Source organism: Lissotriton helveticus, chromosome 7, assembly GCF_964261635.1.
Source record: "Lissotriton helveticus chromosome 7, aLisHel1.1, whole genome shotgun sequence".
NCBI lineage: Eukaryota > Metazoa > Chordata > Amphibia > Caudata > Salamandridae > Lissotriton > Lissotriton helveticus.
The window spans coordinates 1930052592-1930079645 of record NC_136068.1 but is presented as its reverse complement, the minus strand read 5'-3'; the positions used below and the strand labels follow the sequence as shown (position 1 = coordinate 1930079645).

General features: G+C 52.0%; 1 protein-coding gene across 4 annotated transcripts in view; it reads right to left on the bottom strand.

The window, feature by feature from the left end:
* LOC144770919 (uncharacterized) overlaps positions 1–27054 on the bottom strand; it is a 129204-nt gene that overhangs the window by 40999 nt on the left and 61151 nt on the right. For 3 of the 4 annotated variants that reach the window (XM_078655736.1, XM_078655737.1, XM_078655734.1), the window contains exons 10-11: positions 20584–20631; positions 12588–12623 (exon numbers count right to left, since the gene is read on the bottom strand). In XM_078655736.1, coding sequence (XP_078511862.1) covers positions 12588–12623; positions 20584–20631 — 84 coding nt within the window. The remainder of the gene's footprint in view (positions 1–12587; positions 12624–20583; positions 20632–27054) is intronic. The other variant, XM_078655735.1, reaches the window with a different exon arrangement.

Genomic DNA, 27054 nt, shown 5'->3' with positions numbered 1-27054 from the left:
TACTTGTGATGTACAGCTGCCAGGAACTGTATAGCGCTGCTATTATAATTACTTTATACACTCCTGTCTGTACATAAAAGTTTTATAACAGTTTTGTAAATAAGGAACAATTTTTATGTCTGATGTCCACAGTATGTATTGTATGGTCCTGTTTTCTACTTCAAAACTACCTTTTATGCCCGTCCAAGTGGTCCGGATTTTGTTTTGTCTGAAGGTACAGCTGCCAGGAAATTCGACTCATTATGACAAATCCTTCGATTTCCTGTCTGTACTCATATGATTGTTTTCTTTTTAGGTTTTGCCTCGGCAATGCGTACGAAGTACGCATGCGCCAGCAAAATCTAATGTTTTCCTCTGTAGAGTCGGGTAAATGGAGGCCAGCCATTGGGAGCCGGATCTGTCCGTCAAAGGCCGGACCAGATTCGGGGGCGTTCCCGCTATTTTTTCCCTCTCCGCCTCTGCGATGTCGTCATCGCGGCGGTGGGCGGAGTTTCGTTTTTTTTTTAATTTGTTTCTTTTTCCCATTACGCGGCCGACCGCCGCAGGAGGAAGTCGAGGTGAGTGCTGCCGTTCCCTCCCCCCTCCCGCTGTCCGTGAGCCCCCCCCCCCCCGCCCACCTCCCGCATCTCATGTCGTCTGTGCCGTTCCGCCCCCCTACCCCTATAGCGCGAACTCGCCCGAAGCTATCCGGGCGCTTTACATGAGCACCGGTCGTGTTGCAGACGGTCACATTCATTTCTAGTTTAATTCCCGGATTACTATGGCCGGGAATAGACCCCAAACCCCCGGCGAGTTTCAGAAACGGTGGTTAACAAAGTGAAAAGGAACGCGCAGGCTGGCACATGCGCACAACCAGAGGTTCCTGGTAAATCTGTCTTTTAAGGGATTTGGGGTGCCCTGTCGAGTTTTTAAATTCATTTTCTTTCTCTCCCACAGGCCACAGCTCGGAAAGAGGGTGGCCAGGCGTCTAAAGACTCGCGGCTTTGCAAGGGCCTCATTTTTTAGGCCAAACTTCGCAGAAGAGAACGTCAAGTGGTTCAGCTGGCCCGCTTGTTGCGGCTTTTACCCGCAGATCCTAATCCCACAGAGTGGATTAGGGGCCGGGGGTTGCAAAGGTTTCTGCTGACCGACTCAGCCGCACGGATAATCTCGAAAAAATGAGCACGCAAGGCAGAACGGCTTGCCAAAGCTGGTAAAAGTATTTCGAAGGGGTAGGAGGTTGGTCGTTCAGGTGCGGGGCTCCCAACGAAGAATGGCGGCCGGCCCAGTTTAGGCGCTTGACCGTCCGTCACTGCGAGGCGGGATTCCAAGCAGCGCCATTGAAATAATTCACTCTCGTTACTTGCACGGCTCTTTTGAATTCTAAACCGAAATTAATTAAGTTCGGAAAAAGGATACTACAAAAAGACAATTTCTTAGAAGAATATGCACCATTTGACTTTTCTGCAGAATGTAATTAATTTCTTGCATTCTAAGCAGGACATCGCAGATTTTGGGGGAAATGGAATCAGACCACTGGCTCACTATATGTGTGGCAAAGGCTGCCTTATTAAGTAAGTGCATATCACACAATCAGCCTCAGCCTTTCAGAACTAAGCTCTCACTATACGTCAATAATCTGCTTTCCATACCCCCTCATCTAATCTGCTCTCCATACCCCTCTCATCTAACCCCCACCCTTGTATACAAACCCTACTACTTTAACCTCCAAACCCATTGTCTACTTCGTATTGGCACATTTTAAACTTCCCCTTCTGCCTAGCAGTGAACTAAGTAACTTGTGCTCAACTTGGCGTTCCTATGATGTAACATTTTAACTCCAGGACTTCCGGGTGGGTTCTCTAAGACCACCGCCTTTCTGATGGATTAGTTTATATTAAACATCCTAACTTTAAGTGAAGGCCTGCAAACCTGTGGACCAACTGTCTCATCTATGCCCCTGTCCAACAGCGACTACCAATACACCTCCTGCCCCGATGGCACCCTACGTAATATCTAGTATTACTAGTAACCCATTGGTTGGTAGATACTTGCCAGATAATACAGCACTAGTTTCGACCTCTGCAATACAAGAAAGGGGTTGTGGTAGAATATGATACAGTATTGAGGTTCCACTTAAGTATGGTTTTTCCAGCTTGCGAATAGTTTAACTCGTTACATATCCTTGTGAGGTGCTTCTGTTAAACTATACACCACCTTACCCATAGGGCTTTTGTTGATATTCTTCTTGGTTATCATTTATAGACTTCACAATATCAATAAGTATGTCTTTTGCTACAGGTTACAACACGTATATATGACCTCTTAAGGTCACTATTTCTAATACCCCCTCGTGTGTTAGAATATCGAGTACTAAGCTCTTTAGGTGATGGCATGTGTCAACATCCTTGTGCGGTTTCGCGCTTGTGCAATGCCATTGTGCATTGAAGTCTTGAACAGCTTGCCTCGCTACAATGTTCAGCACATGTGTATTGCTGAGAGACACTAGCTTTTGACTCGGTGTCCGGTGTAGACAAAACATTTTTGCTGCATGTATATATGACAAAGAATTGTGACCATTGAGGGTATTTTTCTGGCATTTTTCTGTCATTTTTAGGTTTTGCCTCGGCAATGCGTACGAAGTACGCATGCGCCAGCAAAATCTAATGTTTTCCTCTGTAGAGTCGGGTATCCGCCCCCTCCTCGCGCCCTCCTCCCATTGGCTAGCTCCATAAATGGAGGCTAGCCATTGGGAGCCGGATCTGTCCGTCAAGGCCGGACCAGATTCGGGGGCGTTCCCGACAATTTTTCCCTTTTGGCCACGTCATGCAGCGGTGGGCGGGGCTTTTTTTTGGGCTCGTCGAGGTTTGCTTGGTCCATTTGGCGGCCGACCGCCGGCCGAGGAAGTCCAGGTGAGTTGTTCCTTTCCTGTCCCCCCTCCCGCTGTCGGTTCCTTCCCCGCCCCCCCCCCTCCCGCTGGCCGTTCCTTTCCCGCTCCTCCCGCTGGGCGTTCCTTTCCCAACCCCCCTCCCGCTGGCCGTTCCTTTCCCGCCCCCCCCCTCCCGCTTCCTTTCCTTCACGCATCACCACACAACCCTGGCGGCTGAACATGATTCACAATGAAAGCGCAGTTACCGCGAGGAGGCTCTGCTTTCACACGAGCGGGCCGCAGGCAGGCCCGATGAGTAGCCGTGTTTGCTTAGTGCAGGGAGAGGGAAACCCTGCTCTCTCATGACATTGTATGCAGCACCATAGCAACCCGGAGGCCTGCCTGGTAGCGCAGCACGCAGGCAGGAAGGCAGGGGCAGCAGGCAGGACGCGCTCAGACTGCAAGTTACGGCAGTCTAACTCCCCGCTCTTGCACAAATGAAGGGTGTGCTGCTGAGCGCCCCCAGCGCCCCACGACCGCGAGTCCACGCTTCCGCGTAAATGAGACGGCTGGGAGACCACCTCGGACGGGCTGTCGCAGGGGGCTTCCTACATGATGTGCGAAGTGGCGTAGTGCCAAGAAATGGAATCTGAACAGCTCCTCCAGGCACTCGGAACATTAGGAAGGGGCGCACAACACCGCCCCCGCTACCACCTGACAATGAGGGGGAAAAGGCTGACCACCGGTAAGAAGCATGCCCTCTTATATGGAAACATGCTCAACACTTTTTAAAAAAGAAAAAAATGAGTCCACTTTTCTGACGCTCAGGGTATCTATCATGCCACACGTGTGCCCTGGTGGACATTAATGATATATTGCTTTGGCTCACAGAACTCTTTCCACAAGCTGTCTCTCTTACCAGTGAGTGCTGAAACTTTTTTTTTTTACTTATGTGTTTCAGAGCCGCCAAATATAACAGAGGAAACATTCGTAAGTAAACCAAGACTTTTAAACTCCCTCCTCCCCCCCCCCCCGCTGGCCGTTCCTTTCCCGCCCCCCCTCCCGCTTCCGTTCCTTTCCCGCCCCCCCCTCCCGCTTCCGTTCCTTTCCCGCCCCCCCTCCCGCTTCCGTTCCTTTCCCGCACCCCCCTCCCGCTTCCGTTCCTTTCCCGCCCCCCCTCCCGCTTCCGTTCCTTTCCCACCCCCCTCCCGCTTTCGTGTCTTTCCCCCCCTCCCGCTTTCGTGTCTTTCCCCCCCCCCTCCCGCTTTCGTGTCTTTCCCGCCCCCCCCCTCCCGCTTCCGTGTCTTTGATCTTTGGGTGTCCCAGTAGAAGACTCTTCCCTCTGCTATTTACGGGTGCATGGTTTTTTACTTGCTTGCAAATTCTGATGTGATGTAATGGGCCCTGCATTTTCGCGAGCTCCAGTGGTGTAATACTTGGAGGTCTTTGTTTTAAAGGGTGTGAGACTGGTTCAGCCTTGCTATTATCTGCGTCGCGTGTTTGTCTGTTAGGTAGGTATCTTCCTTGGATCCGGGCAGCAATCGTCAGTTTTAAGAGTTTTCAACGAGTCTAAAAAGGGGGTACGTTGGAGAGCTTTCCGACACCTCAGATTTCCTGGTATTAAACATCCTGATGTCTGTAAAACTGATATCTGTATGCCCAGTTTGTCATTGTTCATAATAGTTGCTATTGTTATTGCTGGCAAAGTTCTGTAAAACTTGCCCCAATCCCGCTTTCGTGTCTTTTCCGCCCCCCCCCTCCCGCTTTCGTGTCTTTCCCGCCCCCCCCCCCTCCCGCTTCCGTGTCTTTGATCTTTGGGTGTCCCAGTAGAAGACTCTTCCCTCTGCTATTTACGGGTGCATGGTTTTTTACTTGCTTGCAAATTCTGATGTGGGTGTTTGTGTGTGTCATTTGCGAGAGATAAAGCTAGTGGCATTGTAAATGACCATGCCATTTATTTATGTTAAAAAACATAAATAAAAATAATGTCAAGAGCAATGCCAATAGCTCTAACTTTAACAAAGGAAAAACCATTGCATTGTAAATGCTTGTTATATATTCTCGTACTATTCAGTCGATTTTAAAAATAATTTTTTTTTAATTGTTGCCCACTAGCTTTTTCATACGTTTCCTACTCTCCTTCTTTGTATTATTTGTGTGAATATCATGTATTATCATTATAAAATTATGTATTTTAATATGCTTGTATGATTTGTATGTGCAAATCGAATAAAAGCTTATGAACTTGAACTTGGTTGAAGGAATATCCTGGATTAACTTTAGAACAAGCCATCGAGATGGTAAATACATTTTTAAGGGCACAACAACCCAAAGCGATATAAGAGTACACCAAAGTCCATGGCTGTTACTTCGGAAATGTTGGAGGGTCATGTTTTAATATCTAAAGCTAGTTTGACCATTTCTACTATACACAGTCAGTAAGTGACAGCCCCCACATCCCTTGAACCCACTGCATAGAGGCCTAAGCCAAAGCCCAATGCCTCAGGTTACCTTCTTTTGATCATAAAATGTACTAGGCCCGATGTTCTTGAAAATGCATTTCTTTTGTGCACAACATGGTGATATAGCTTAGGCTACCGCAGAACCACAGAAACTTTCCACAGTTACAAGTACAGGCGCATCACACCCACACACGGGGCCCAGCTGGTACATCCTTGACATTTCACAAGTATTGTTTGCTTCATTTTTTAGTATACAATGTTCCAAGCTTGCTCAAATGAAACCGCAGCAGCACCTTGCGATGGTAACCCCTGCCTTTAAGTTCCGGTCTCATATGTATTTTTAGAGATATGTACACTACGTATATTCTTTGTTTATATTTTGCGGTAAAGCATGGCAGACCACCCGCCCAAACACCTGACACACTGGCCTGCCACTTCGATGTTCTCAGGACTTTAGCAACACCACTGTAGGCGTGTGTTCATGCTGTAGGTATGCGGTCAAACACCTGCACCACTACCTACGTCAATGCGGTTTGACCATTTTTGCTCTGAAAAGGTATAATAGGCCCAGCACACCGCTTAGGGCTCAGAACTCTCCTGCAAGCGCTTGGCACAAGCGTGGGTTCTCCGGCCGGTTTATCTAATTTGGGACTTCAAAGCCTTTCTCTCAGGTGGTACCTCCCAATCTAGATAACCTGTTTGCCTTTTTTAAATCTTTGATTATTCTCCGTATTTTTCATCCACACCCAATTCCTTGCATTTATGGTCTCTTGAAATGATAAACCTTGCATGGCTAATTCTCTTTAGAAAGGTTTCCCTCTAGGCACTAGAATTTCATAAAATGTGTTCGGAATCTTTGAGTCTCTTACTGATTTCAATTATGCCTTTTTAACAGATTCGTATTCCAGCCTATCTTCTAGACTTTTGAGCATTATAAATATGATCATGTGTTTTATTCCTGACGGAGTGAAGTCAGGTCTCTGAATGTTTTTTGCTTAGTTAAATTAAATGATATATGCATTTTCTGATATACTTATGACTTAACGAATAAAGTGCCACTTCAACATTGGTTTTCGTCATCTTATATCTTCCTTCCGTGTTTCTCAGTGAAGAGGTGCTTCGGTGGCTTGTGGCCACGGTGACCACACCAGAAGGACTTTTAGTCCCCTTTAACAGAAACATTCCAAAAAAAACTAATTGCTCCTTGGCCGAATATCACAGGGTCACGACCAGTTAGGCCCGACCCACCCTACCATACAAGACCGCAATGGTATGAAAGGGGGGAAGGGGTCATATTGCCCGGTTCCATCTAAATGAAACAGCAGAAGAAGAACCAATGGAAAAAATTATGTGCCACGTCCTGTTTACAATAGCCAGGAGATAGGCCCCAGTTACTATGTGAGTTTACACATAAACCATAAATGAGTCACCGCTTTACTGGGCTCAGGTTGTAAACAATCTGTCATCAAAGATAATTTGGTTCTTCCATAACAGATCATCTCAAATAGACAAGAGTGTATTAGATGTGTTCATGGGGACCAGACAACCTATCCATTAGCAAAAGTCCCGGTGGAAAGTATAGATGGCCTGGAGACGTAGTTAGAGATTGGGGTACTACAGCCTTCTGGAAGAGGTTAGTCTGGGTACTGATAAACCTTCAACTCCTAACCCTTCTTAGAGAAACACTATCTGAAGACAGGGCACGGTTAAGTGAAGCCCGTTTCACCCATGACATAATAGAAAAGCTGCAACATATGAACGTTATAAAGTCCAAGAGGGAGAGACGCAAACAAAAGCAGAAAGCTGCATCTCAAAATGCTTGAGTCATTCAGGGACATTGGGACTTGGACAAAAGCTTTAGTGCTGCCCAATTAAATTATCTTACTCTTCAGTATGTTTGGAAGACGGCCCAAGAAGATGAGGGAAAGAACTTTCAGTTATATCTGTTCTTTCAGGTGAAAAAATGGGTTGTTGTATTGCAATTGTTGGCTCCAAACCTTTTTCAAGGCCAACTTTTAATCTTTGTCCCTTCCCATCCCATAGCCAGAAACTTTGGAGGCAGAGACAAGTTCTCAAGCCATATTAGCCCAGATTTATTGCCTAAGCTTCCTAGCCCAGTTCAAGAAATACTGTCAAAAATGTAAGGTCTACCAAAAGAAGAACCCCTATCACCCTCTTGCTGTTCCTTTACACAGGATGTCTATCATTAGGAAACCATTTGAAAGAGCTGGACTAGATCTTGTGGCCCCTTTGATAGCCTCTAGTAAAAGATATACATATATGCTGGTCCTAGCTGACTTAGAGACAGAGATTGGTGTTTTTCTATCGTCCTTGTTCCCAAAATGGATGGAGCTATCTGGTTTTGTATTGATTTCTGGGCAGTCAATAAACTATCAAAATTCGATAATTATCCTTTTTCCGAGAATAGATGAGTAAATCAAACAACTAGGGGAGTCACACAGAAACTAAGCTTCCATGTACATAGATGATATTGTCATCTTTAGCAAGAGTTGGAGAGCACTTCTTCTACATTTATACGCGGTCTTAACAGACCTACAGTCCGCTCATCTCCATATTGATGCAAAAAAGCTAAGCTAGCTTATAATAAAGTAAAATATTTGGGATACCTTTTGGTGATGGTCTTGTTGAGCCACAGGAGACAAAAGGTAAGGGCAATCACTGCTGGTCCCTTCCCATGCACTAAGAGAGACAGGAGGGCATTTTTATATCTTCTAGGGATATTATACAACTTGGACCACTGACTGTCATGCTAAAAATACCCACAACAAATATGTCCTTTGATGTCTGGTATAAAATGGCTCTTGAAGCATTTTGGGCCCGATTTAGGTAATTTTTTTTTACCGGTTCATAAATACCAACTCATACCGAATCGGTATTTATGAACCGGAAACCCAAATGTAGGTAAAAATCCGGTAAAAAATACCGAATCGGTATCAATCGGTATTCAAAGTCGGTAAATACCGATTCGGTATCTACCGAATCGGTAAATTCCGACTCGGTAACACCCATACAACCCTATGGCCTTCCAGTCCCATAGGAATGAATGGGAGTCACCGAATTGGATTTTACCGATTCGGTAAATACCGAATCGGTAAAATCCGATCTCGAATTTTCGAATACATGTCATGTGAGCCTGTGCACCAATCAGGGACACCCACCACACCCCACATCCTAGCATCTGAGAGATCAGTCAATCAGGTGCAAGTACCACATCCCAGTACCTGGAGGTGGCCACGCCCATTCAGGTGCAGAGCAACAGAACTGCAGAGAGAGCTGGAAGGGAGACAGAGGAGCAGGCAGCAGTGAGACCAAGAGAAACAGCATGGAGTCCCAGGAGGCACCAAAGGATGGAGGTGACAGCAAGAGAAAGATGAAATTTAGCCCCACAGAGCTCCAGGTGCTGGTGGAGGAGGTTTTGCAGCACTACAGCCAGCTGTTTGGGAAACAGTCTCTGCATGTTGCAGAGTCTGTAAAGCGGACCACCTGGCTGGCAATACAGAGCAAGGTCAATGCTCTAGGAGTGACCCACAGAGACATTGACGACATGAAGAAGAGGTGGTATGATCTGAGGATCACCATCAAGAAAAAACTAGCCACCCAGAGGAAGGAATCAGCAGTAACCGGTGGGGGGAAGAGCCGTGCCCCAAGCCTCACCGACCTGGAGCAGCTCGTGGAATCAACCATGGAGCATGAAAGCATACATGGGATCGGAGATGCTGATAGCTCAGCCAGAGCTGCAAGTAAGAAAGGTAAGATGCATGGACATGTACCCCACCCATTCCCAGGCCCCTTCCCCAATGTGGGCGAATCACTCACAATCCAGCACACATGACTGTAGTCCCCAGCAATGCATCATGGTAGTTGTAGTCATAGGTACATACATCAAAGCTGCCAACACCTAACCCTGCATGCCATGCCACACTCCCCATGCACAAACAGTCTAGGCAAATGCTAATGTGTGTTAGGAATCTGTGTTGGGAAAACAGGCAGCTGATCATTGTCCATGTCTGTTCACAGGAGAGTCATCGCGCAGAGCAGCGCTGGGAGGGGAGTGTAGTGCCACAACATCGTCTGCGCGGGAGAAGGCAAAAGACACTGCTGGACCTACCACTGTCCCTGAGGAAACATCCACACCCCAGGCACCCACAGCAATGGAGGACGACACCAATGCTCAGCCACTCTCGCCCCTGCTGTTTGACACACAGACACAGCCAGCACCAGCAGGAGCTACAACACCCAGCTCAGGGTCCCCTGTGCGCGTGAGGCCAAGGAGGCAGGATGTCCCACCTTTACGCATACTGGAGAGCTCCGATGATGAAGTGGTAGTGGCTCCCAGACCTACTACACCAACAATGTCTGGCCACGCTGGACAACTTGGCTCACAGGGATCTGGCCGTGCAGGTGACCATGTCCGTAGGGCACGAGAGCAGGATGAGGGGCAGGATGTGCAGGGTGTCTTCGCTGGGCTTGAAGCCACAATGGTGAAAGTCCAGCGTATGCAGGCCAGAGGAATCATGGCTGTGCACCGGCAGGTGCGCCTCCTGAATACCAGGATGTCGGACATCGATCGGGGGATAGGTGTCATGGCAAGGGGAATGGAGGCCATGGGCAAAGGGATGGAGGCAAAGGGATGGAGTCCATGGCAGAGGGGGTGAGGGGTATGGATGAGCGCATGGGCACCCTCTGTGACAGGCTGCAAAGTGACCAAGAAGAGAGGCGCAGGTATAGGCGCGAGGTCAGGCTGCTCAATCAGTCGATTAACCGGTTGGCAACTTCCACCACCCTGCAGTGTCGCCGCTCTGTAAATCTGCAGACTGACATTGTTCACTGCTGCAGTGACTTGTCCCGGGGGATGGGGAGGGTGACCTCAGCAATGGAGGCAATGCTGACCCAGCTGACAGCCACAGGTGGCAACATGGTTGTTGGGGACACTGAGGAGACAACGAGCAGGAGTGGGTCCAGCACGCCTGTTCAGGACATACGTAGGAGCAGCAGACTCCATGCCGAAGACACCGGCACCACTACACATGTAGACCCCCAGCCCCGTGCCTCGCAAAACACCATGCGTAAGCGCAAGCATTGAAATAATTAATGCGCACAGGACAGGTCAAAGTGAGGAAACTTTGGCAATACATTGTGCAAGGTGCATTTAATTTGATTATTGTTTTTTTGGAAGGTGCAGTTGTGTACATTAAAGTGAGTGTTCCAATCACTGGACCTGGCTGTGTGTCATCGCTCAATTAGAAGTATCTGTTGGTAATTTCAGCACGTCGCAGTCGACCATCTGTTGCTGGTGCTGCTCCTGCTGCATTGTGATCTGCTTGTACTGTCCCATCATCAATGTCCTCATGATATGTGAGTTCTATCTCTGTGCCATCCTTGGTGGCAAGATTGTGCAGCATGGCGCAGGTCGCAATAATCTTGCAACAGATAATTGGCGTGTATTGCCGTGCACCTCCACTCTTATGGAGGCACCTAAATCTACTTTTCAGCAGCCCAAATGTACGTTCCACCACGCTACGTGTTGTTCTGTGTGCCAGGTTATAACGCCTTTCACTCCTGGTGGATGGGTTCAGGTAGGGGGTGAGCACAAATGAACGCAGGGCATATGCACTGTCACCTGGGTGGGAAAGGATAATAAGATTATTCACATACTCAGGAGTGCTCCTTCTGCATGAACTGTCAGGGTGTCTCACACAAACTTACCCAGCAGGTATCCATCACCAAAATCACCAGCAACAAGGCGTCTGTATATCCCACTGTTGGTGAAGATGTAGGAGTCGTGGGTACTCCCAGGAAATTTGGCTACGATGTCCGTTATCATGTTGCTAGCGTTGCAGATCACCTGCACATTGATTGACTGTGTGGATTTCCGGTTCCTGTAAATATGCTCAGTTGCTGCAGGTTTTTATTATTATGTGCGGGAACTGTGCAAGTTGATAGAATTCGGTTTTTGTCCTTGCTACTTCTGCAGGTGTCTCAGGGAACTCAATGTAGTGCTCCATCCTCTGCATCATGGCGTTTAGGAACTTTCTGAAGAAGCGTGACAGGCAGCTCTGGGACACTCCACCTACAGTGGCTATCACGTGCTGGTAGCTCCCAGAGGCAAGGAGGTGTAGGCAGCACAGCACCTGTACATGTGGTTGGATGGCGTGTGCTCTTGGGGTTGGGTGTTCCAGATATGGGTGGAGGTCCCTGATCAAGTCCAGGATTGTTCTGGGGTGGAGTCGGTACCTTTGCAGGATCTCAGCTTCAGTGAGTTGGAAGAGGGTGATCCTCTGCCTATATACCTGCTCCTCCCTTAGCCAGACCCTCTCTCCTGCTGCCTGTATCCGTAGCCGCCTTGCAATTACGTAGAAGGCCGCCATTGTGGGTGTACTGTTGCATTTTGGGAGCTTCTTATATATCCTGTTCCTGGTTTCCACCTGCTCCCAATCCATGGTAATTACCGACTCTTAAATACCGAATTTCACGAAATTTGGTATTTCCTGACTTTGCTACATCTCACATGGCCTTTTTTACCACTTCTTATTTACCGACTCGGTAAATATGAATTCGGTATTTACCGATTCGGTAACTTACCATTTCTTATTTACCGATTCGGAGAATATGTATTCGGTAAATTCCGATTCCTGTAATACCGAATCGGTGTTTTACCGACTGGTATTTACCGAATCGGTACGTTTTTGGTGACATACATCTCGTTGCACTGATACCGGTCGGTAATGGCCGATTTTACCGATTTTCGGCCGTTACCGACCAGTATTTGGCTACCTACATCGGGCCCTTGATCACTTAAAAAGGATGATTGCTTTTAAACCCAGTCTACAGTCTCCAGACTTTGACAAATAATTTCTACTACAAACGGATAGCTCTGATATTGGCAGTTTGTCGGTCCTTCTCAGGTAAACACCGCTGGCAAGGAGAACCATTCTTATTTGTCATTCGTAAACTTTTTTCTCATGAAAGTTACTATACTACTATTGAAAAGAAGGGCTCAGCTATTAAATGGGCCATGAGAAAGCTGTGTTATAATCTAGAGGGTGGTCAATGTATCCTCTCTACTGACCATGCCCCATTCACCTGGTTGAATAGGAATGAGAGGAGTAGTGCCAGGGTCCCATGTTGGTTTCTATCTCTCCAACCTTATCGATTTGAGGTTCGACAAAGACGTGGGAGTGACCAGGGCAATGTAGATTGGAAAAATGCATGGAATGCAATGTGTGATCAGGGGGTAGAGCAGGACTGGGGTTTACCTGGGATTCGAGGCTGGAACTCTGTGCCACTGACACCTACAGATAAATCAAGGTACTGGTCAGAGAGAAAGGACTACAAAAAAGACATGCTGAACAAAATCATAGAGGAAGGACCTTTGATAGGAGGAGCAAACAGACATAGAAAAACAAACAGCACAAACGGAGGAAGAGGTGTGGCCAAGGAAGAGTGAGGATGCAGAGCAGTTTCAACAGTGGAGTGGAGAATGCAAGAGAAGAGAAGAATATGAAGCTGGAGCCTGAGTTGCTGGACCCGCAGGAGAACCGATACAAACGCCAAAGTGCCTCCTGAGAAATATACCGTCTGGAGAGGCCCACGTCCCCTGCCACCCTCCTGGAAGAGCGTGGTTGCACAATTTAGTACTCGGTTATGCAGGTGAAGGGGCCAGGATAGAGACAGGGAACAGGCAACTCATTAAGGATAATAATCGAGTGTTAGCCCAAATCAAAACTATTAGAGGCTTTTTTTGTTTTGCTGTGAAAAAATTCTGAATCAGTTATTTAGATACAATAGAGTCCCACAATAATTGAGCAAGAATCCAGTACAGCTATGACCAAGCTATAAAAATCTAAAAGGGAGGGGCGTGGCCAAGATGGCGGCGGTGTAGGACGTGTTCTTCGGTTCCTCCCGCTCCGCCCGGCTTATAGCATTGTTTTAGCGATTCCTGGTGCCCATACATGCACCGGAGGAGGCGACGATTGATCACCTCAAGCAGCTGGTGGCGGCGATACCCTTCCTGTGGGTCTCGCAGCCGGGAAACCGCATCGAAGCCGGACTGTGCCCCTAGCGTGGCGTGCTGCCTTGCGCCCAGCCAGAGTCGGAGATAGCGACTCAGTGCCGAGAGGGGCCGATAGCGACCAAGTTCTTCACACCCCGGGCGAGTGGTTTCTGTGGACTGCTGGCTCCGCGGCACCCTGCGAGGGTTGGGGGCGAGTTCGGAGCGGCGAGTGCGGCCTGGACGCCCGGTGGCCGGCAAGAAGCCTCTCCAATCGAGTACAGCCCAGCGATTCTGAGGCCTACTGCGGGCCGGGTGTGAGAGCTCCAGGACCAGGTGAGCACGGAGTCTGCACAGGCTTGGCGGCGCTGTGGGCAGGTCTGGCAGCAGTGGAGCGACCGGGGACCCGGCCGGAGGAGAGGCGGACCTGCGGCAACACGCCTAAAGGCCGGGAGAGGGGCCCAGGGGGGCACAGAGCCGCCTGCGACCTGCCTCGCCCGCATTGGAGGGAACAGCGACAATCCCCATGATCGCCTGGAGGGAGTAACGCGAAGGTCAGGCTTACCGCTCCCAGAGGAAGATGCACGTTCCCCGGATCCGAGGGGATTGCCTGAGGACTAGCAGCACAAGGAAGGTCCCCGCTGGCACTCTTCCAGGCGGTCCCCCCCGGGCAGCATCTGTGCGGTGCCAGCAGCGGAGCACCTGAAAGGAGCTGGGTCCCTGTCCCCAGAGGTCCGGAGGCGGTGGAGGATCCGGGACACAGCGCACGGAGGTAGGCCGCAGGCACGACCCTGGAGGCGGGATTCCCCTCCCCCCTGCGTCCACGAAGTGGCAAGGCCCCGAGCAGTTTTGATTCTCGCAAAGTGACTGCCACCGGGGGAGGGGGAACGGGGGGGGGCGGCGATGGCCCATTTGACCGCGGTTAGAGAGCCCTGGAAGCTAGAGTGGAAAGTGGGTCTGCGGGGTTCTATTGACATCCGGAACCTGCCCTAGCATCGGCCGCACGGACCCCCAGTGCAGTGACGTCTAAGACAGAGGGTAGAGGAGCACCAAGAGCACCGACGGTGCGAGTGGGGCCACGAAGCTAGTGCTACCGCAGGGAGCCCCCACCGCCTTACATCCCCCTCTGTTAGGTCCAACAGTGCCAAGACCGTGTACACAGTGAGCCCCCATCATGGCGGCTGTTAGGAGCAAGAAGGACAGGGCCGTCAAAGACGTGACGCCGAAACCGGGTAGTGGGAGCCCCCGGCAGGCGACGGCGTAGGTGACATGTCAGGCCGACGAGGAGGCCCCAGCCACCAAGGCATTCATGATGGAGCTCTTTGATGTTATCAAGGAGGACATCCTGGAGATACGCTCCCAGCTCTCCTCAGACATGCGAGAGATGCGCCGCGATGTTGACGCCATTGGGGAGTGGGTGGCCACTTTGGAGGAGCATGATGCGAGCACCGCGGACGAATTGCACCACCTCCAACAAGACGTCCTCCGCCTGACGGAGCAAAATCTGGACTTACAGGCACATGCGGAGGACTTGGAAAACCGCTCGAGGAGGAACAACATCAGGATTAGAGCGGTGCCCTGGAAGGGTGAGGGTGAAAGCCTCCGAGACTACGTCTTGGCGCTGTTCTGTCAGGTACTGGGTGAGGGGGACGATTACGAGCTCCAACTGGACAAGGTGCACAGGGTTGGCCTGCCACGAGGGGCACAGGCCCCGCCACCGGACATACTGGTATGCGTCCATGACTTCCAGATTAGGGAACAAATCCTCCGCAAAGCAAGAGACCCTGCAGGCATCCAATTCTGTGGGCACCATCCTGCCCTCTATCAGGATTTGGCGGCCTCCACCCTCATCAAGCGCCGCAGTTGCAGGCCTATCACCTCCTTTCTTCGAGAGCAGGGCATCCCTTACTCTTGGGGCCACCTGTTTCGCATCATTTTCAAATACAAAGGGAAACTCCTGCAGCTACACTCTCTGGAGGCAGCATTTGAGGCACTGGGTCTAACCCGTCCGGATCTGGCAGCGACCTCTGACGATTCCCCACGCCGATGACGCAGACGATCTAATGATTGGTAGACAGTGGGGAGACCACTGCCGGGGGGGGGAAGCCTAACCCCTCAGCAAGCCTCCTGGAAAGAGAGGCAGCCGTCTCTTCGGTGGCACTGGTGACTGAAAATGACCCGGCTCCTTGACACTAACATGAAGACCAGGTCTGTACTGCAGGGTGGTGCCGGGAGGGCTGGCTGTCTTGAGCTCTAGATCTTCGCTCATGACAGAATCCTGCCCTATGATCCGAAGACCACTTGTCGGGTATCATGCCCGCCTTCCTTTGGATCTTGTTTCATATTGGTTTCTATGTTCTGTTTTGCTTTTGAGGGGGTTGAGGGGAGTGGGAGGGTGGGGTAGGGTGGGACGTGGTGGTAGCAGGGGTCTGTTCTCTGAAGGTGCAGAATTACTGATGGCTTCCTATACACAATCCGGGGCCGCAGGGGTTAGGACAGAAAGGTGGGGGGCCGGCGCCCTGGGGAATGGCTTGCCCCGGGCTGCATGGTCTTCTGGCGTCTCCGCCAGGGGGGGGGGGGTGAATCGCAGTGGGGAATCCATGCTTACATGGGCTCAATATGGTTGTAAGGGGAGGAGGACCCCCGCAGAGCAGTCCCGATGGTTCCATACTCAATGCCGATAACACTGGGGACATGGAATGTAAAGGGGCTTAACTCACCCCAGAAACGCCAAAAGGTCTGGAAATATATTATTGACCATCAGTTAGATATCGTGGGCCTACGGGAGACTCACCTAACTAAATCAGATGACTCTCGCCTTAAGCATAAACAGTTCCCACTCATTTACAGGTCCTCAGCCTCCACGAAACAGAGAGGGGTGGCCCTTATCTTCCGCTCAGCCTTGCATTTTCAGCCCATGGGGGTTCAAGGTGACAAAGAAGGGCGATGGATCATGGTGAAGGGGCTTCTGCGGGGTAGACCATGCACATTTGTGGTTTTATACGCTCCAAACACAGGCCAGAATGGGTTCCTTCAGACTCTACTGCAGAAAGTGGTAGACTTTGCTGAGGGGCCACTGTTCATTATGGGGACTTTAACTTGGTTTGGCAGAAAGACCTGGATAGTACTCACTCACAAAGATCTGACATGGGCTCTTTTTCCCCTTAGACACAACAGCAGGTCAGGGATATGGGTCTATTTGATGTGTGGCGCTCCCTCCATCCCCAATCCAGAGATTACACCTTTTTCTCACATGTTTATCGCTCCTACTCTAGGCTAGATCACTTCTTCCTGAGTCAAACCCTCCGAGGCGCTCTACGCGAAGCCAAGATTTTTCCATTGTCTGTATCCGATCATAGTTTGCATGCACTGGGGTGTGAAGGGCGGATCTTCTCCTAGATGGCACTTTCCAGCATCCCTGATTCGGGATAAAACCTCCTGTACTGCGCTGAGGGGAGCTATACAGGAGTTCTTCACACTTAACGACACAGGGGACACTTCCATCTTTACCACCTGGGACGCGTTTAAAGCATATATCCGGGGGCAGTGCCTGGGCCTGAACGCTTTCCTAAACAAACAGCGGGGTCGAGAACGGGAACAATTAGAGGAGGAACTCTCCACCCTAGAACAAGCCCATAAGGCTAACCCCTCCAGATGCGCAGAGCGACAACTCGTAGCAGTCAGAGGGAAACTCCGGGCACACTATAATAATAGGGCAGAATATACGCTGCTCAAGCTGAGGCGTCTCTCCTACTCCCAAGGCAACAAAGTGGGGAGGCATCTTGCCAGGCAGCTCAGAGACAAGAGGGAAAGAGAATATATAGGGGGATCCTGGACAGTCAGGGGGAGCTTACACACAAGTACAAGTCAAAAGCCAAGCTTTTTGGTACCTTCTATAAAAACCTCTATTCGGGGGAGACCCATGATGCCACCGCACAGACGGAGTACTTACGGACGCTACCGCTGCCCCAGGTATCGGCGGAGTGGAACGAGACGCTTTCCGCACCTTTTACCAGAGACGAAGTGTTAGTGGGCATTAAGGGCCTGAAACCCCACAAGGCCCCGGGGGCAGATGGATATATAGCCATCTTCTATAAGACTTTCGCCTCGGAACTTAGTCCATTCCTGGTCAGATTATTTAACGACATGGGGAACAAGGGGGAGACATCGTGCACAATGGCGGAAGCTCTGATATCCGTCATACCCAAACCCGGGAAGGACCCCAAGAAGTGCGCCTCCTATAGGCCAATAGCCCTCCTGAACCTGGATACAAAACTCCACTCCTCTATCATCGCTCGACGGCTCAATGACCTGCTGCCGGCTCTCATACACCCAGACCAGTCAGGGTTCATCAAGGGTCGCCAGACCCACGACAACACGAGGCGGGTACTGCACTTAATCGAAAAGGCCAACAAGTTTAACATCCCAGCGGTCCTGGTGGGGCTCGATGCTGAAAAGGCATTCAATCGGGGGGACTGGGGATTCCTCTTCCAAACACTGGCAGCCTTCGGCTTCTCCTCCAGGTTCCTGACGATGATTCGGGCGAACTACCTCTCCCCTAGATCCAGGGTGGTAGTAAATGGGCATCCGTCCTCCTTCTTTGAGCACTCCCGGGGCACTAGACAGGGCTGCCCCCTTTCCCCCCTGCTCTTTTCCCTTTGTATAGAGCCCCTGGCGTTGGCAGTGAGAGCCAACCTCAATATTCAAGGCCTCCCCTTCACTGGGGAAGCACACAAAATCACGCTCTTTGCAGACGACGTCCTCCTCTACCTATCGGACCCGGGCCGTTCTCTCCCCCACGTGCAGATGGAACTGGAGCGCTTCGAATCGGTTGCCGGCTTCAAGGTTAACTATGACAAATCATACGTGTTGAACCTTACACTACCCCACACTGAAGCCCTCCGCCTGCAGTCCTCAACACATCTCTCATGGGCCAGCTCCTCCATTGTATAGCCACCTAACCTCCACACTGGGGAAACTTTACTCGGCCAACTTTCCCCCACTTCTCTCCCAGATACAGAGCGACCTGAACCGCTGGAAGCCCATGTTCATATCATGGCTGGGGAGGGTCCACGCGATTAAAATGTCCCTTCTTCCCAAACTACTTTATTTATTCCAGGCTCTTCCCATTGACATTGACAGGGAGTTCTTTCAGCGCGTAAAATCCATGATGCTACGATTTATCTGGCAGGGGGGACGGGCGCGCTTCTCCTTCAACGTGCTGCGTAGACTACGGAAAGAGGGAGGCGTGGACTACCCGACATCCACCTGTACTATAAGGCTGCGCAACTCCGAGTGCTCGTAGAATGGTCGCAAAAGGAGTCGGAAAAACACTGGCTCCATATGGATCGCAGCATAGCGGGACGGACGATCTGGGATCTAGTGTGGCTAGCCAAGAACGACAGACCCAAGAACGCATACATCAGTACCCCCACTAGCACTACGTTGAAGGTCTGGGACTCGGTTGCCGGAGACGACAGATGGAGAACATTCCCCTCCCCCTTCACTCCCTTGCACTTTAACCCTGCTTTCCAACCAGCACTGACAGAGGGCCCCTTTGATACTTGGAGGGAAGGGGGCTGTTTGGCCTTAACACATCAGTTCCATAACTGGGATCCACTCACCTTCGACAACTGTGAGAGGGACTATGGGGTTCAGAAGACCGAACGCTACCACCACGCACAGCTACTACACTGGGCACTGAACACTCAGGTGAGAGAAGCAGCTACACGTGCCCTCACCAAATTTGAAGCCTTTCTGACCAAATCCTCTTCCATGAAGGGTGCTATCACCTTTATCTATGGGTTCCTTCTTTCCACTGCTGTTTCCCCTTGGCCTCGCTACATGTCCATGTGGGAGGGGGTGCTCCAACGGGATATCCCTGACACGGATTGGGCACACTTATGGTCGGATATTGCTAAGTTTAATCACTCTGTGGAACTGAGGGATGATGGACTGGTACCTGTACCCGGCCAAACTGCAACAGATATTCCCCGAAACTTCGGATAGATGCTGGAGGGGGTGTGGTTTTTTAGGAGACTTCCAGCATATATGGTGGGATTGCCATATCATTCGCCCTTTTTTGGAGGAAATTCTGGCCCACATTAAGGAGATGCTGGGGTACCCCATTCCTACCTCGATAGACGCTACTCTTCTTGGTCTCCGTGATCCTAGTCTCGACCATCAGAGTAGGGCGGACAAGAGGATCATGTGGCTCAGCATCGGGGCTGCCAAGCTCACCCCTCGCTGCTGCATGGAAACAGAGGGAAGCGCCGGCCATCTCTCTTTGGCACTCGCGCCTTTGGAGGCTACTGAGTATGGAAAGAATGGCCGACATATTCCTAGACGACTTTAAGAATTTCGAATTCCGTTGGGGTCCCCTGGTTGCTTTCCTCTCCAAAGGTCTGCCCTCCGCAGTCTGTCCCGCTGGTGTTAGAGCCCTCCACCTGTTTCAACTATGATCTGTTACAGTGTGCGCCGTACCATTAGTGCCTATGAGTTGCTACCACCACGGGGGAGGGGGGAGGATTGTGGGGGGGGAGGGGTTTCTTGATTGTGTTCTTGATCCTGAGTTTCCCGCTTACCGCTTCTTCAGGGTGAACCCCACCAGGATGCCACACGAGGTTGTTTGCCTTTGACCCACCGTGAGAGGCCTTTTATTGACTTTATGATGGACAACACCGGTCAGACTTTGGATGGTTGGCACTGTTGGGGTCTGGTCTTCCTGCCACTACTTGTGCATTTACCCAGCAAGCCGGGAGGCACCCCTCTCTACCAGGCTTGCGCCTATTAGTGCCCTAACTGATGTACCTGAGGCCTGGTTAAACTGAATCGGTCCGGTGTGGTGGGATGAAGGTGGGCTACTTTCACAGCTAAACCCTGTGTGGGAGACGCGCGGGATTGTCACAACTTATTTCTTTTTTTGGTCACTGTTTTACAATGAAATGCCAATAAAAATACTTTTGGGAAAAAAAATCTAAAAGGAAAGTTTAATTTGGCTTTTGGTTTGTTGTATTACGTAACTGCTTTGTTTGAAATACGGTCAGTATTCGACAGGAGAAAAGACTATCTAGACACATGTCCCAACAAAGGCGGAAGACAGAAAGCAGGAAAGGTGAAAGAAAAGAACCAAGTCCACACTGAAATAGCTATAAACAGAGAGCAAGCAAGAGAATTAACATCTATTTAGAAATCCAAAAAGGAGTTGAGAGGAAACGGAAGTTCAAGAAATTCCCTCCCCCTCCCCCACTTAGTTCACTTACCAGTGCTTGGTGTTTGTACGAGGGGCTCCGGTCTCGACATACCTGCACCTTAAAGAAGAAAAGAGAATAAAACCGGTAAAGAGAACAAAACCAGAGAAAGCAAACAGGAAAAATCTAACTTCTGAGAATTTATTGAACCACAATAAATTTGTTTCTTCCTGCACATTATTTGTTTCCTTCATACCAGTGAAAAAGTTTGAAATAATAAAAAGAAAAAGAGTGAAAAGCCCTATCAGGGTCTTGTTTTTCTATAAACTATGCGAAACCTCAGCCACATGTAGTGTCAGAAGTGAGAATCTGCTCTGATAAAAGATGGAGAAGGTCCTTCTTCTATTAGCCAAAGTGCAGCAAAAGCTGGAGTGGGTGTTAGAATGTTATATTGTGGTCGCTGAACCCAAACGCAATGATTTTCAAAACACATTAAAGGATCAAGTCGAGAAGCTACTTAAGGTGCTTGAGTCACAGTTACAGTTAGTGACCAGGTTAGCTTAAAGTAGGGGTCTTGCACCTACAAGGCCAACTATTACACTACAAATGTTCAAGCTCCGGCCTTCCTCAAATTTTGAAAGAACAGCCAGAGCTAGCTCCTTTCCTGTTGAGCACTGGCCTCACTATTTGGCTCCCTTATTAATAGGGGAGCTTAAGCTGCACATCAAGCTTCCAACTCCACTGGAACTGTTCCATACAATGAAATCAAAAGGATTATCTTGGATAGACTCGGTACAGATGACAAGGCTTCCTGACTGAGATTCTGAAAAGAAAGGGTTTCCCAGGTGATACTCCTTGAACCTTATTTTTTAAGGTTTAAAGTATTTTATTAAGGCATAAAAAACACGGGGGGGGGGAGCAGGAGGTCAGGTAACCACACAATACAAAGAGCAAAACGTTGCAGCGAGTCAGAAGAAGAGGAGGAAGGTAGGGTGCCCCAGAGGGTAACAGGGCAAAAACAGAAGGCAATAAGGCATTGTGAACAACCCCCCGTAGGCCCCCACTCCCTAGGCAAGGCGAAGCCAAAAGAGCACTCCGCGACACAGCTAAGGAGAAGCAGACCGTTCCACCAGCCCCCCGACCCCAGAAAAGAGAAGAAGGAAAAAGCAAGAAGGAAAGAAAAGAAAAAAGAGAAAACAACACCCCAACAACCCCGTCCGAAAGTCAGCAATAGAAGCATAAAACCCCCCCACCTCCCACCCCCGATCCCCGGTCCCCAACCCGCAGAATCACTCCGCCGCTGGCACTGGCGGTGTCAGCCTAAGGAGGCGCAGGTACCGTGGACACGTAATCTCGTGAAATTCCGTGGACAGCAGCGCCAAAAAGGGCTGCCAGAGCTCCTCAAACTGGTCAACCTTCCCAGCCACCGTTAGCGACATCTTCTCCATACCCAGTACCTGCCAGAGCCTATGCAACCAGCCAGTAATGGAGGGGGCAGTGGGTGTGCGCCAAAGGACAAGTATATTCTGGACGGCTGAGCCTAGCGCAATCGCAATCTGCCTACCCCTGCGGGATTTCAGCGGGTACATTAAGTCATTGGGGAGGCCAAGCAAGACATACGCGGGGAAGCGCGGGAGCTCAATCTCAAAATGCCTATCCACCTCATCTAAGACCTCCTTCCAGTAGGCCGACAGCACCGGGCACTCCCAGAGAATGTGCGTGAGGGTGCCCTCCTGCCCGCAGCCGCGCCAACATCCCTTATCGCCTAGCTTGCGCATCTCGTAGAGCCGCACCGGGGTGTAGTACCAATAGGTGGACACTTTAGTGAAGGTTTCCATCAGCCCAGTGTGGTACGCAGAGTGCCTCGCCCGATATGCAATCCCATCCCATTCCTTGTGGCTCAGGGTCCTGCCCAGTTCCCTATGCCAACGCTCCCTCCCTGGGTTATGGTAGTGGAACGGCGGGGGTTGGAGAAATTTATACAAATCAGTGATGAGTTTGGCGTCCGAGGCCCGGGTCACCAACCATCGCTCATAGGGCGTAATCGTACGGGCGGCGACGTCACGCACTAAGGGCTGAAGAGCCCAATGGCGGACTTGCATGTAACGCAGTCTATCCCCCTCCGTCAAGCCAAACTCCTGTCGGAGCTGCTGGAAGGGGAGCACGCCATCCGGGCCGTAAATCTGGAAAAGCGCTCTACATCCCGCATGCACCCAGTGGGAAAAGGCCCCCGGCTCCAGGCCCGGAGTGAAGTCCGGGTTGCCAGCAATGGGAGTGAACGGCGACGGAAAAGTGGTGAGCTCCCGAAGCTCACACACCGCGTCCCACACTCTTAGCGGGACCCGGGTGATAAAGGAGGCGTAGAGATTAGGCGGGCGGTGAATGCGCCGTAGGAACGGGACCTCCTGGAGGGTACGGCCAGCCACTGCCTGGTCCTGAAAGAGCCAATGTTTGTCCGATTCCCACCGGCTCCACTCAACCAGGTACCTAAGCTGCGCCGCCTGAAAGTACTTCCGGAGGTCCGGGATTCCGAGCCCTCCCGCCTCCGGAGCAAGCATGGAGAGGACCCGCCTCATCCGAGGCTTACGACCCTGCCACACAAAGCGGGAGATGTCTGTCTGCGCCTGCCGTATCCAACCCACGGGGGGCTGAAGAGGCAGAGCGCGAAAGAGATACAGGATCTGGGGCAGTATCGTCATCTTCACCGCCGCAACACGGCCCAGCCACGAGATTAAGCCCTTGTTCCATCGGCCAAGTTCCTCCTTTATCTTTTTGCCTAAAGAGGAATAGTTAGCTGCGACCATGGCAGGCAGGGTGGGAGCAAGCAAAATGCCCAGGTAAGGCACCGTGGAGGAGGACCACTGCAAAGGGAAGAGACTCTGAAGGTCCCGTCTGGTGTCGGCAGAGAGTGACACATCCAGTGCCGCCGACTTGGCCACATTCATTTTAAAGCCCGCAACGCGGGCAAAAGCATCCAGCTCCTGGACGCAGGCAGGGAGTGATCGCCTGGGGTCATCTAGGGTCAGCAAGACATCGTCCGCGTATAAGCTGACAGTGTGTGTGTATTGCCCCATCTTCACCCCAATAGCGTCCGGGTTGTCGCGGATTCTGTGCGCAAACGGCTCCATATAAAGGGCGAAGAGGAGCGGCGAGAGAGGGCAACCCTGTCTCGTGCCGCGCTCAATGGTGAAGCTGCTGGAGCTGTGCCCATTGACACGAACTGACGCCGACGGTCTCCTATAGCAGTTAAAGACCATAGTGCGGAACTTCTCACCGATCCCCAGTTTCCCAAGGACCAGCTCGAGGTACGGCCAATGAACCCTATCAAAGGCCTTCTCCGCATCGACCGATAGCAGCATCCGCTCCCCCGGGACGCGTGAGGCCTTTTCCAGCACATGCGCCACCCTCTTCGTATTGTCGACCGTCTGCCGACCAGGCACAAAACCGGCCTGATCCGCCTCCACCAAACCCGGTAAGAGGAGACCCAGTCTGGCCGCCAAGATTCCGGTGTAAAGTTTGAGGTCCACGTTCAGGAGCGAAATGGGCCGGTACGAGCCACACAAGGTCCGGTCCTTCCCCGGCTTGGGGATAACCGATACAGTCGCCGAGAGGAGGTCCGGTGGGATGGCGCCCGGTTCGGAGAAGGAATTGAACAAGCGAGCCAAGAGAGGAGCGACAGCGGGACAGAAGGTCTTGTAGAACAAGGTCGTGTAGCCATCCGGGCCCGGGGCTTTACCATGCTTCAGCCTTGCGATCGCGGAGATGACCTCCTCCACGTGAATGTCCCTCTCTAGGTGGTCCGCCTGGGAGGGGTCCAGGGCCGGGAGGGTCACGGACTCCAGATAGGCCTCAGCCTCTCCCGGTGGGGAAGACTCCGAAGCGTACAGCGCCTCGTAAAAGGATCGAAAGGTATCCGCCACCTCCGCGTCCCCGGAAACCGGGATCCCATCCACTCCCACCAGCTCCTTCACCACATTGCGTTGCTGCGCAGCCCTGAGCCTATGGGCCAGAAGCTTACCGCATCTGTCTCCGCCGGTGTAAAAGGCATGCTTCAGGCGCAGCGCCGCGTACTCCGCCCGATCAAGATCCAGCGCAGAGAGGAGTTTCCGTGCCGCCTTCAGTTGCCTCCAAACGCGAGGAGCCCCTGTACGGCGGTGTACCTGCTCAAGCTCCCTAACCTGCGCCGTCAGCTCGTCCCTCTTGCGCTGGCGTTCCTTATTTTCGGCCGAGGAAATGGAGATAAACTCTCCCCTGACGACCGTTTTCAAAGCCGCCCACTGCGTAGCCAGGGACGTGTCAGAGTTGTCATTGTGGGTCTGGAAGTCCCGGATGACCTCGTCCACTCGCTTCACCACCGATTTCCTATGGAGCAGCGTGTCCCGAAGCCGCCACATCCCTCTCGAGGGGGGGGCCGCCGGCCACGCAAAGACCCCGGAAACCGGCGCGTGGTCGGACAGGGACAAGACCCCGATGTCCGCCGCCACGGCGGCCGAGCGAAGCGGGCCGCTCACCAAGAGGTAATCCAACCGCGAATAAGTGCGGTGCGCATGGGAAAAGTAGGAGTAATCCCTATCGGTGGGATGCATGGTACGCCAGAGGTCATGCAAATCCGTCTCTGCAAGCCGGTCCCGCACCGCCGCAGAAAGCTCCCCCGTTTGCGGGAAGCGCTGAGCAGACCTATCTAGAGCGGAGTCGAAGACTATATTCAGGTCTCCCCCCAGAATGATATGGCGATCGGGCGAGGCAGTAACGTCCACCAACACCGACTCCAGGAAATGATCCTGGTGGTCGTTTGGGCTATAAACCGAACCAACCGTTAAGGCAACACCCCCCAAGCGCATGCGGTACACTAAGAGCCTCCCCTTCTGCTCGGCATGTTTATACAGCACCTCCCCTCTAAAAGAGCTGGCTAGAAGAATGGCCACCCCAGCGGTCTTAGTCGCAGCAGAGGAAAATAGTTGCGTGGGGAACTTGGCAGAGCGCAACCTATGGCAATCTCCGGAGAGTAAATGAGTCTCCTGCAGGAGGCAAATATCCGCCCGCGACCCTTCTAACAGGGAGAGGATCGCCCTACGCTTCACGGGATTATTCAGACCCTTGACATTAAGGGTCACTACCTTCAGGGGCGGCATCGCCTCCAGGGGAGCAGCACGCTATGAAGCAGATGGGGGATCAGCGGAGGGGGCGCGCGGGGCAGGGGCGCAGGGAAGGCCAGTGGCGGCCTCGTACTCGGTCGGACTACATCGGACGGGACCCCCCCCACAACAAACCAACAATGAAACCCCCCCAAAAACCACTTATGGCAACCGGCCAAAACAAAAAGGAAAAAACCCCACCCCATAGTCTCAGTCTAGCCCAAATGGGCGAGTCTGCAGAAAACAGTCAAGTGGACGTCCAGCCACGCACCACCCCCCCGCCCCCCCAGCCCCAGCCCAACATCGTTAAAGCTAAGAACCTCTCCCCCCGGAGAAAAATTAGGCCGTTAAGGCCACACCAGTAGATGCAGGCAAGTCCTCGGCCGCAGTCCTCAGGGCCTCCGCCATTTCAGCTCTGATGGTGGGCGAGTCCGGACGACTCACCGGCGCTGACGATGGGCGCCTTCTCGACCTCCGTCGGCCCCGCCGCTCGGGGCGCCTCCGCGCGGGCGTAGCCCCGTCCTCCGCCGTAGTAGTAAGACCCAGCACCCCGCAAACATCCTGTAAGGAGCGCAGCTGATGCAGTACCCCATTCCATCGAAAGATAAGACGGAAGGGGTGGCCCCAAGAATAGGCCGTCTCGTGCTCTCGCAGAAAGTCCGTAGCGATGCGAAAGGACCTGCGCTTTTGCAGCGTGATAGCGGACAGGTCCTGATAAAGCGCCACAGGTCGGTCGCGGAAGGTCAGCGGCTGCTTCCTACGGGCCTCCGTCATGATGCGCTCCTTTAGAGGGAAATCCGGCAAGAACGCCAAGACATCAGGCGGGGGCGCCGATGACTGGCGCTGGCGGCCCACCCTGTGCGCTCTGTCAATGCGGATGGGGAAATCCGCTCCCTCCTCCAAGATGTCGCGGAACAGGTCCTGCAGATAAGCCACCAGGTCCGCACCTTCGTCGGCGGATGAAACACCCCGCACCCGGATGTTATTCCGCCTGGACCTGTTCTCGAGGTCCTCCGAGTGGGCCTGGAGCTCGACACATTGCTCCCGGAGGCGGAGGACATCCTGTTGGAGATGGGTTATCTCCTCATCGCGACTCTGAGCCGCCGTCTCCACCGCGTCGACCCGTTCACCCAGGCCCTCGACATCCCTGCGCACCTCCCGGATCTCTCCTGCCACCTCAGCCTTCAGAGTCTGAAAGTCCTCCTTGAGGGAGACGAATAAGTCCTCCATGAAGGACCGCGTGACCGGCGGCTCGACCGCAGTTGCGCCCGTGGACACCCGGGAAGCCCCCGGGGACGGCAGCGCCCTGTCGCGTAGTTGCTGGGGCCTGCCGAGCATTTCCGGCAAGGTGCGATCTCCCCGTGCTACGCCACGTCTTCCAGCCATCCTAGGGCCCAGCAAAGTCCAG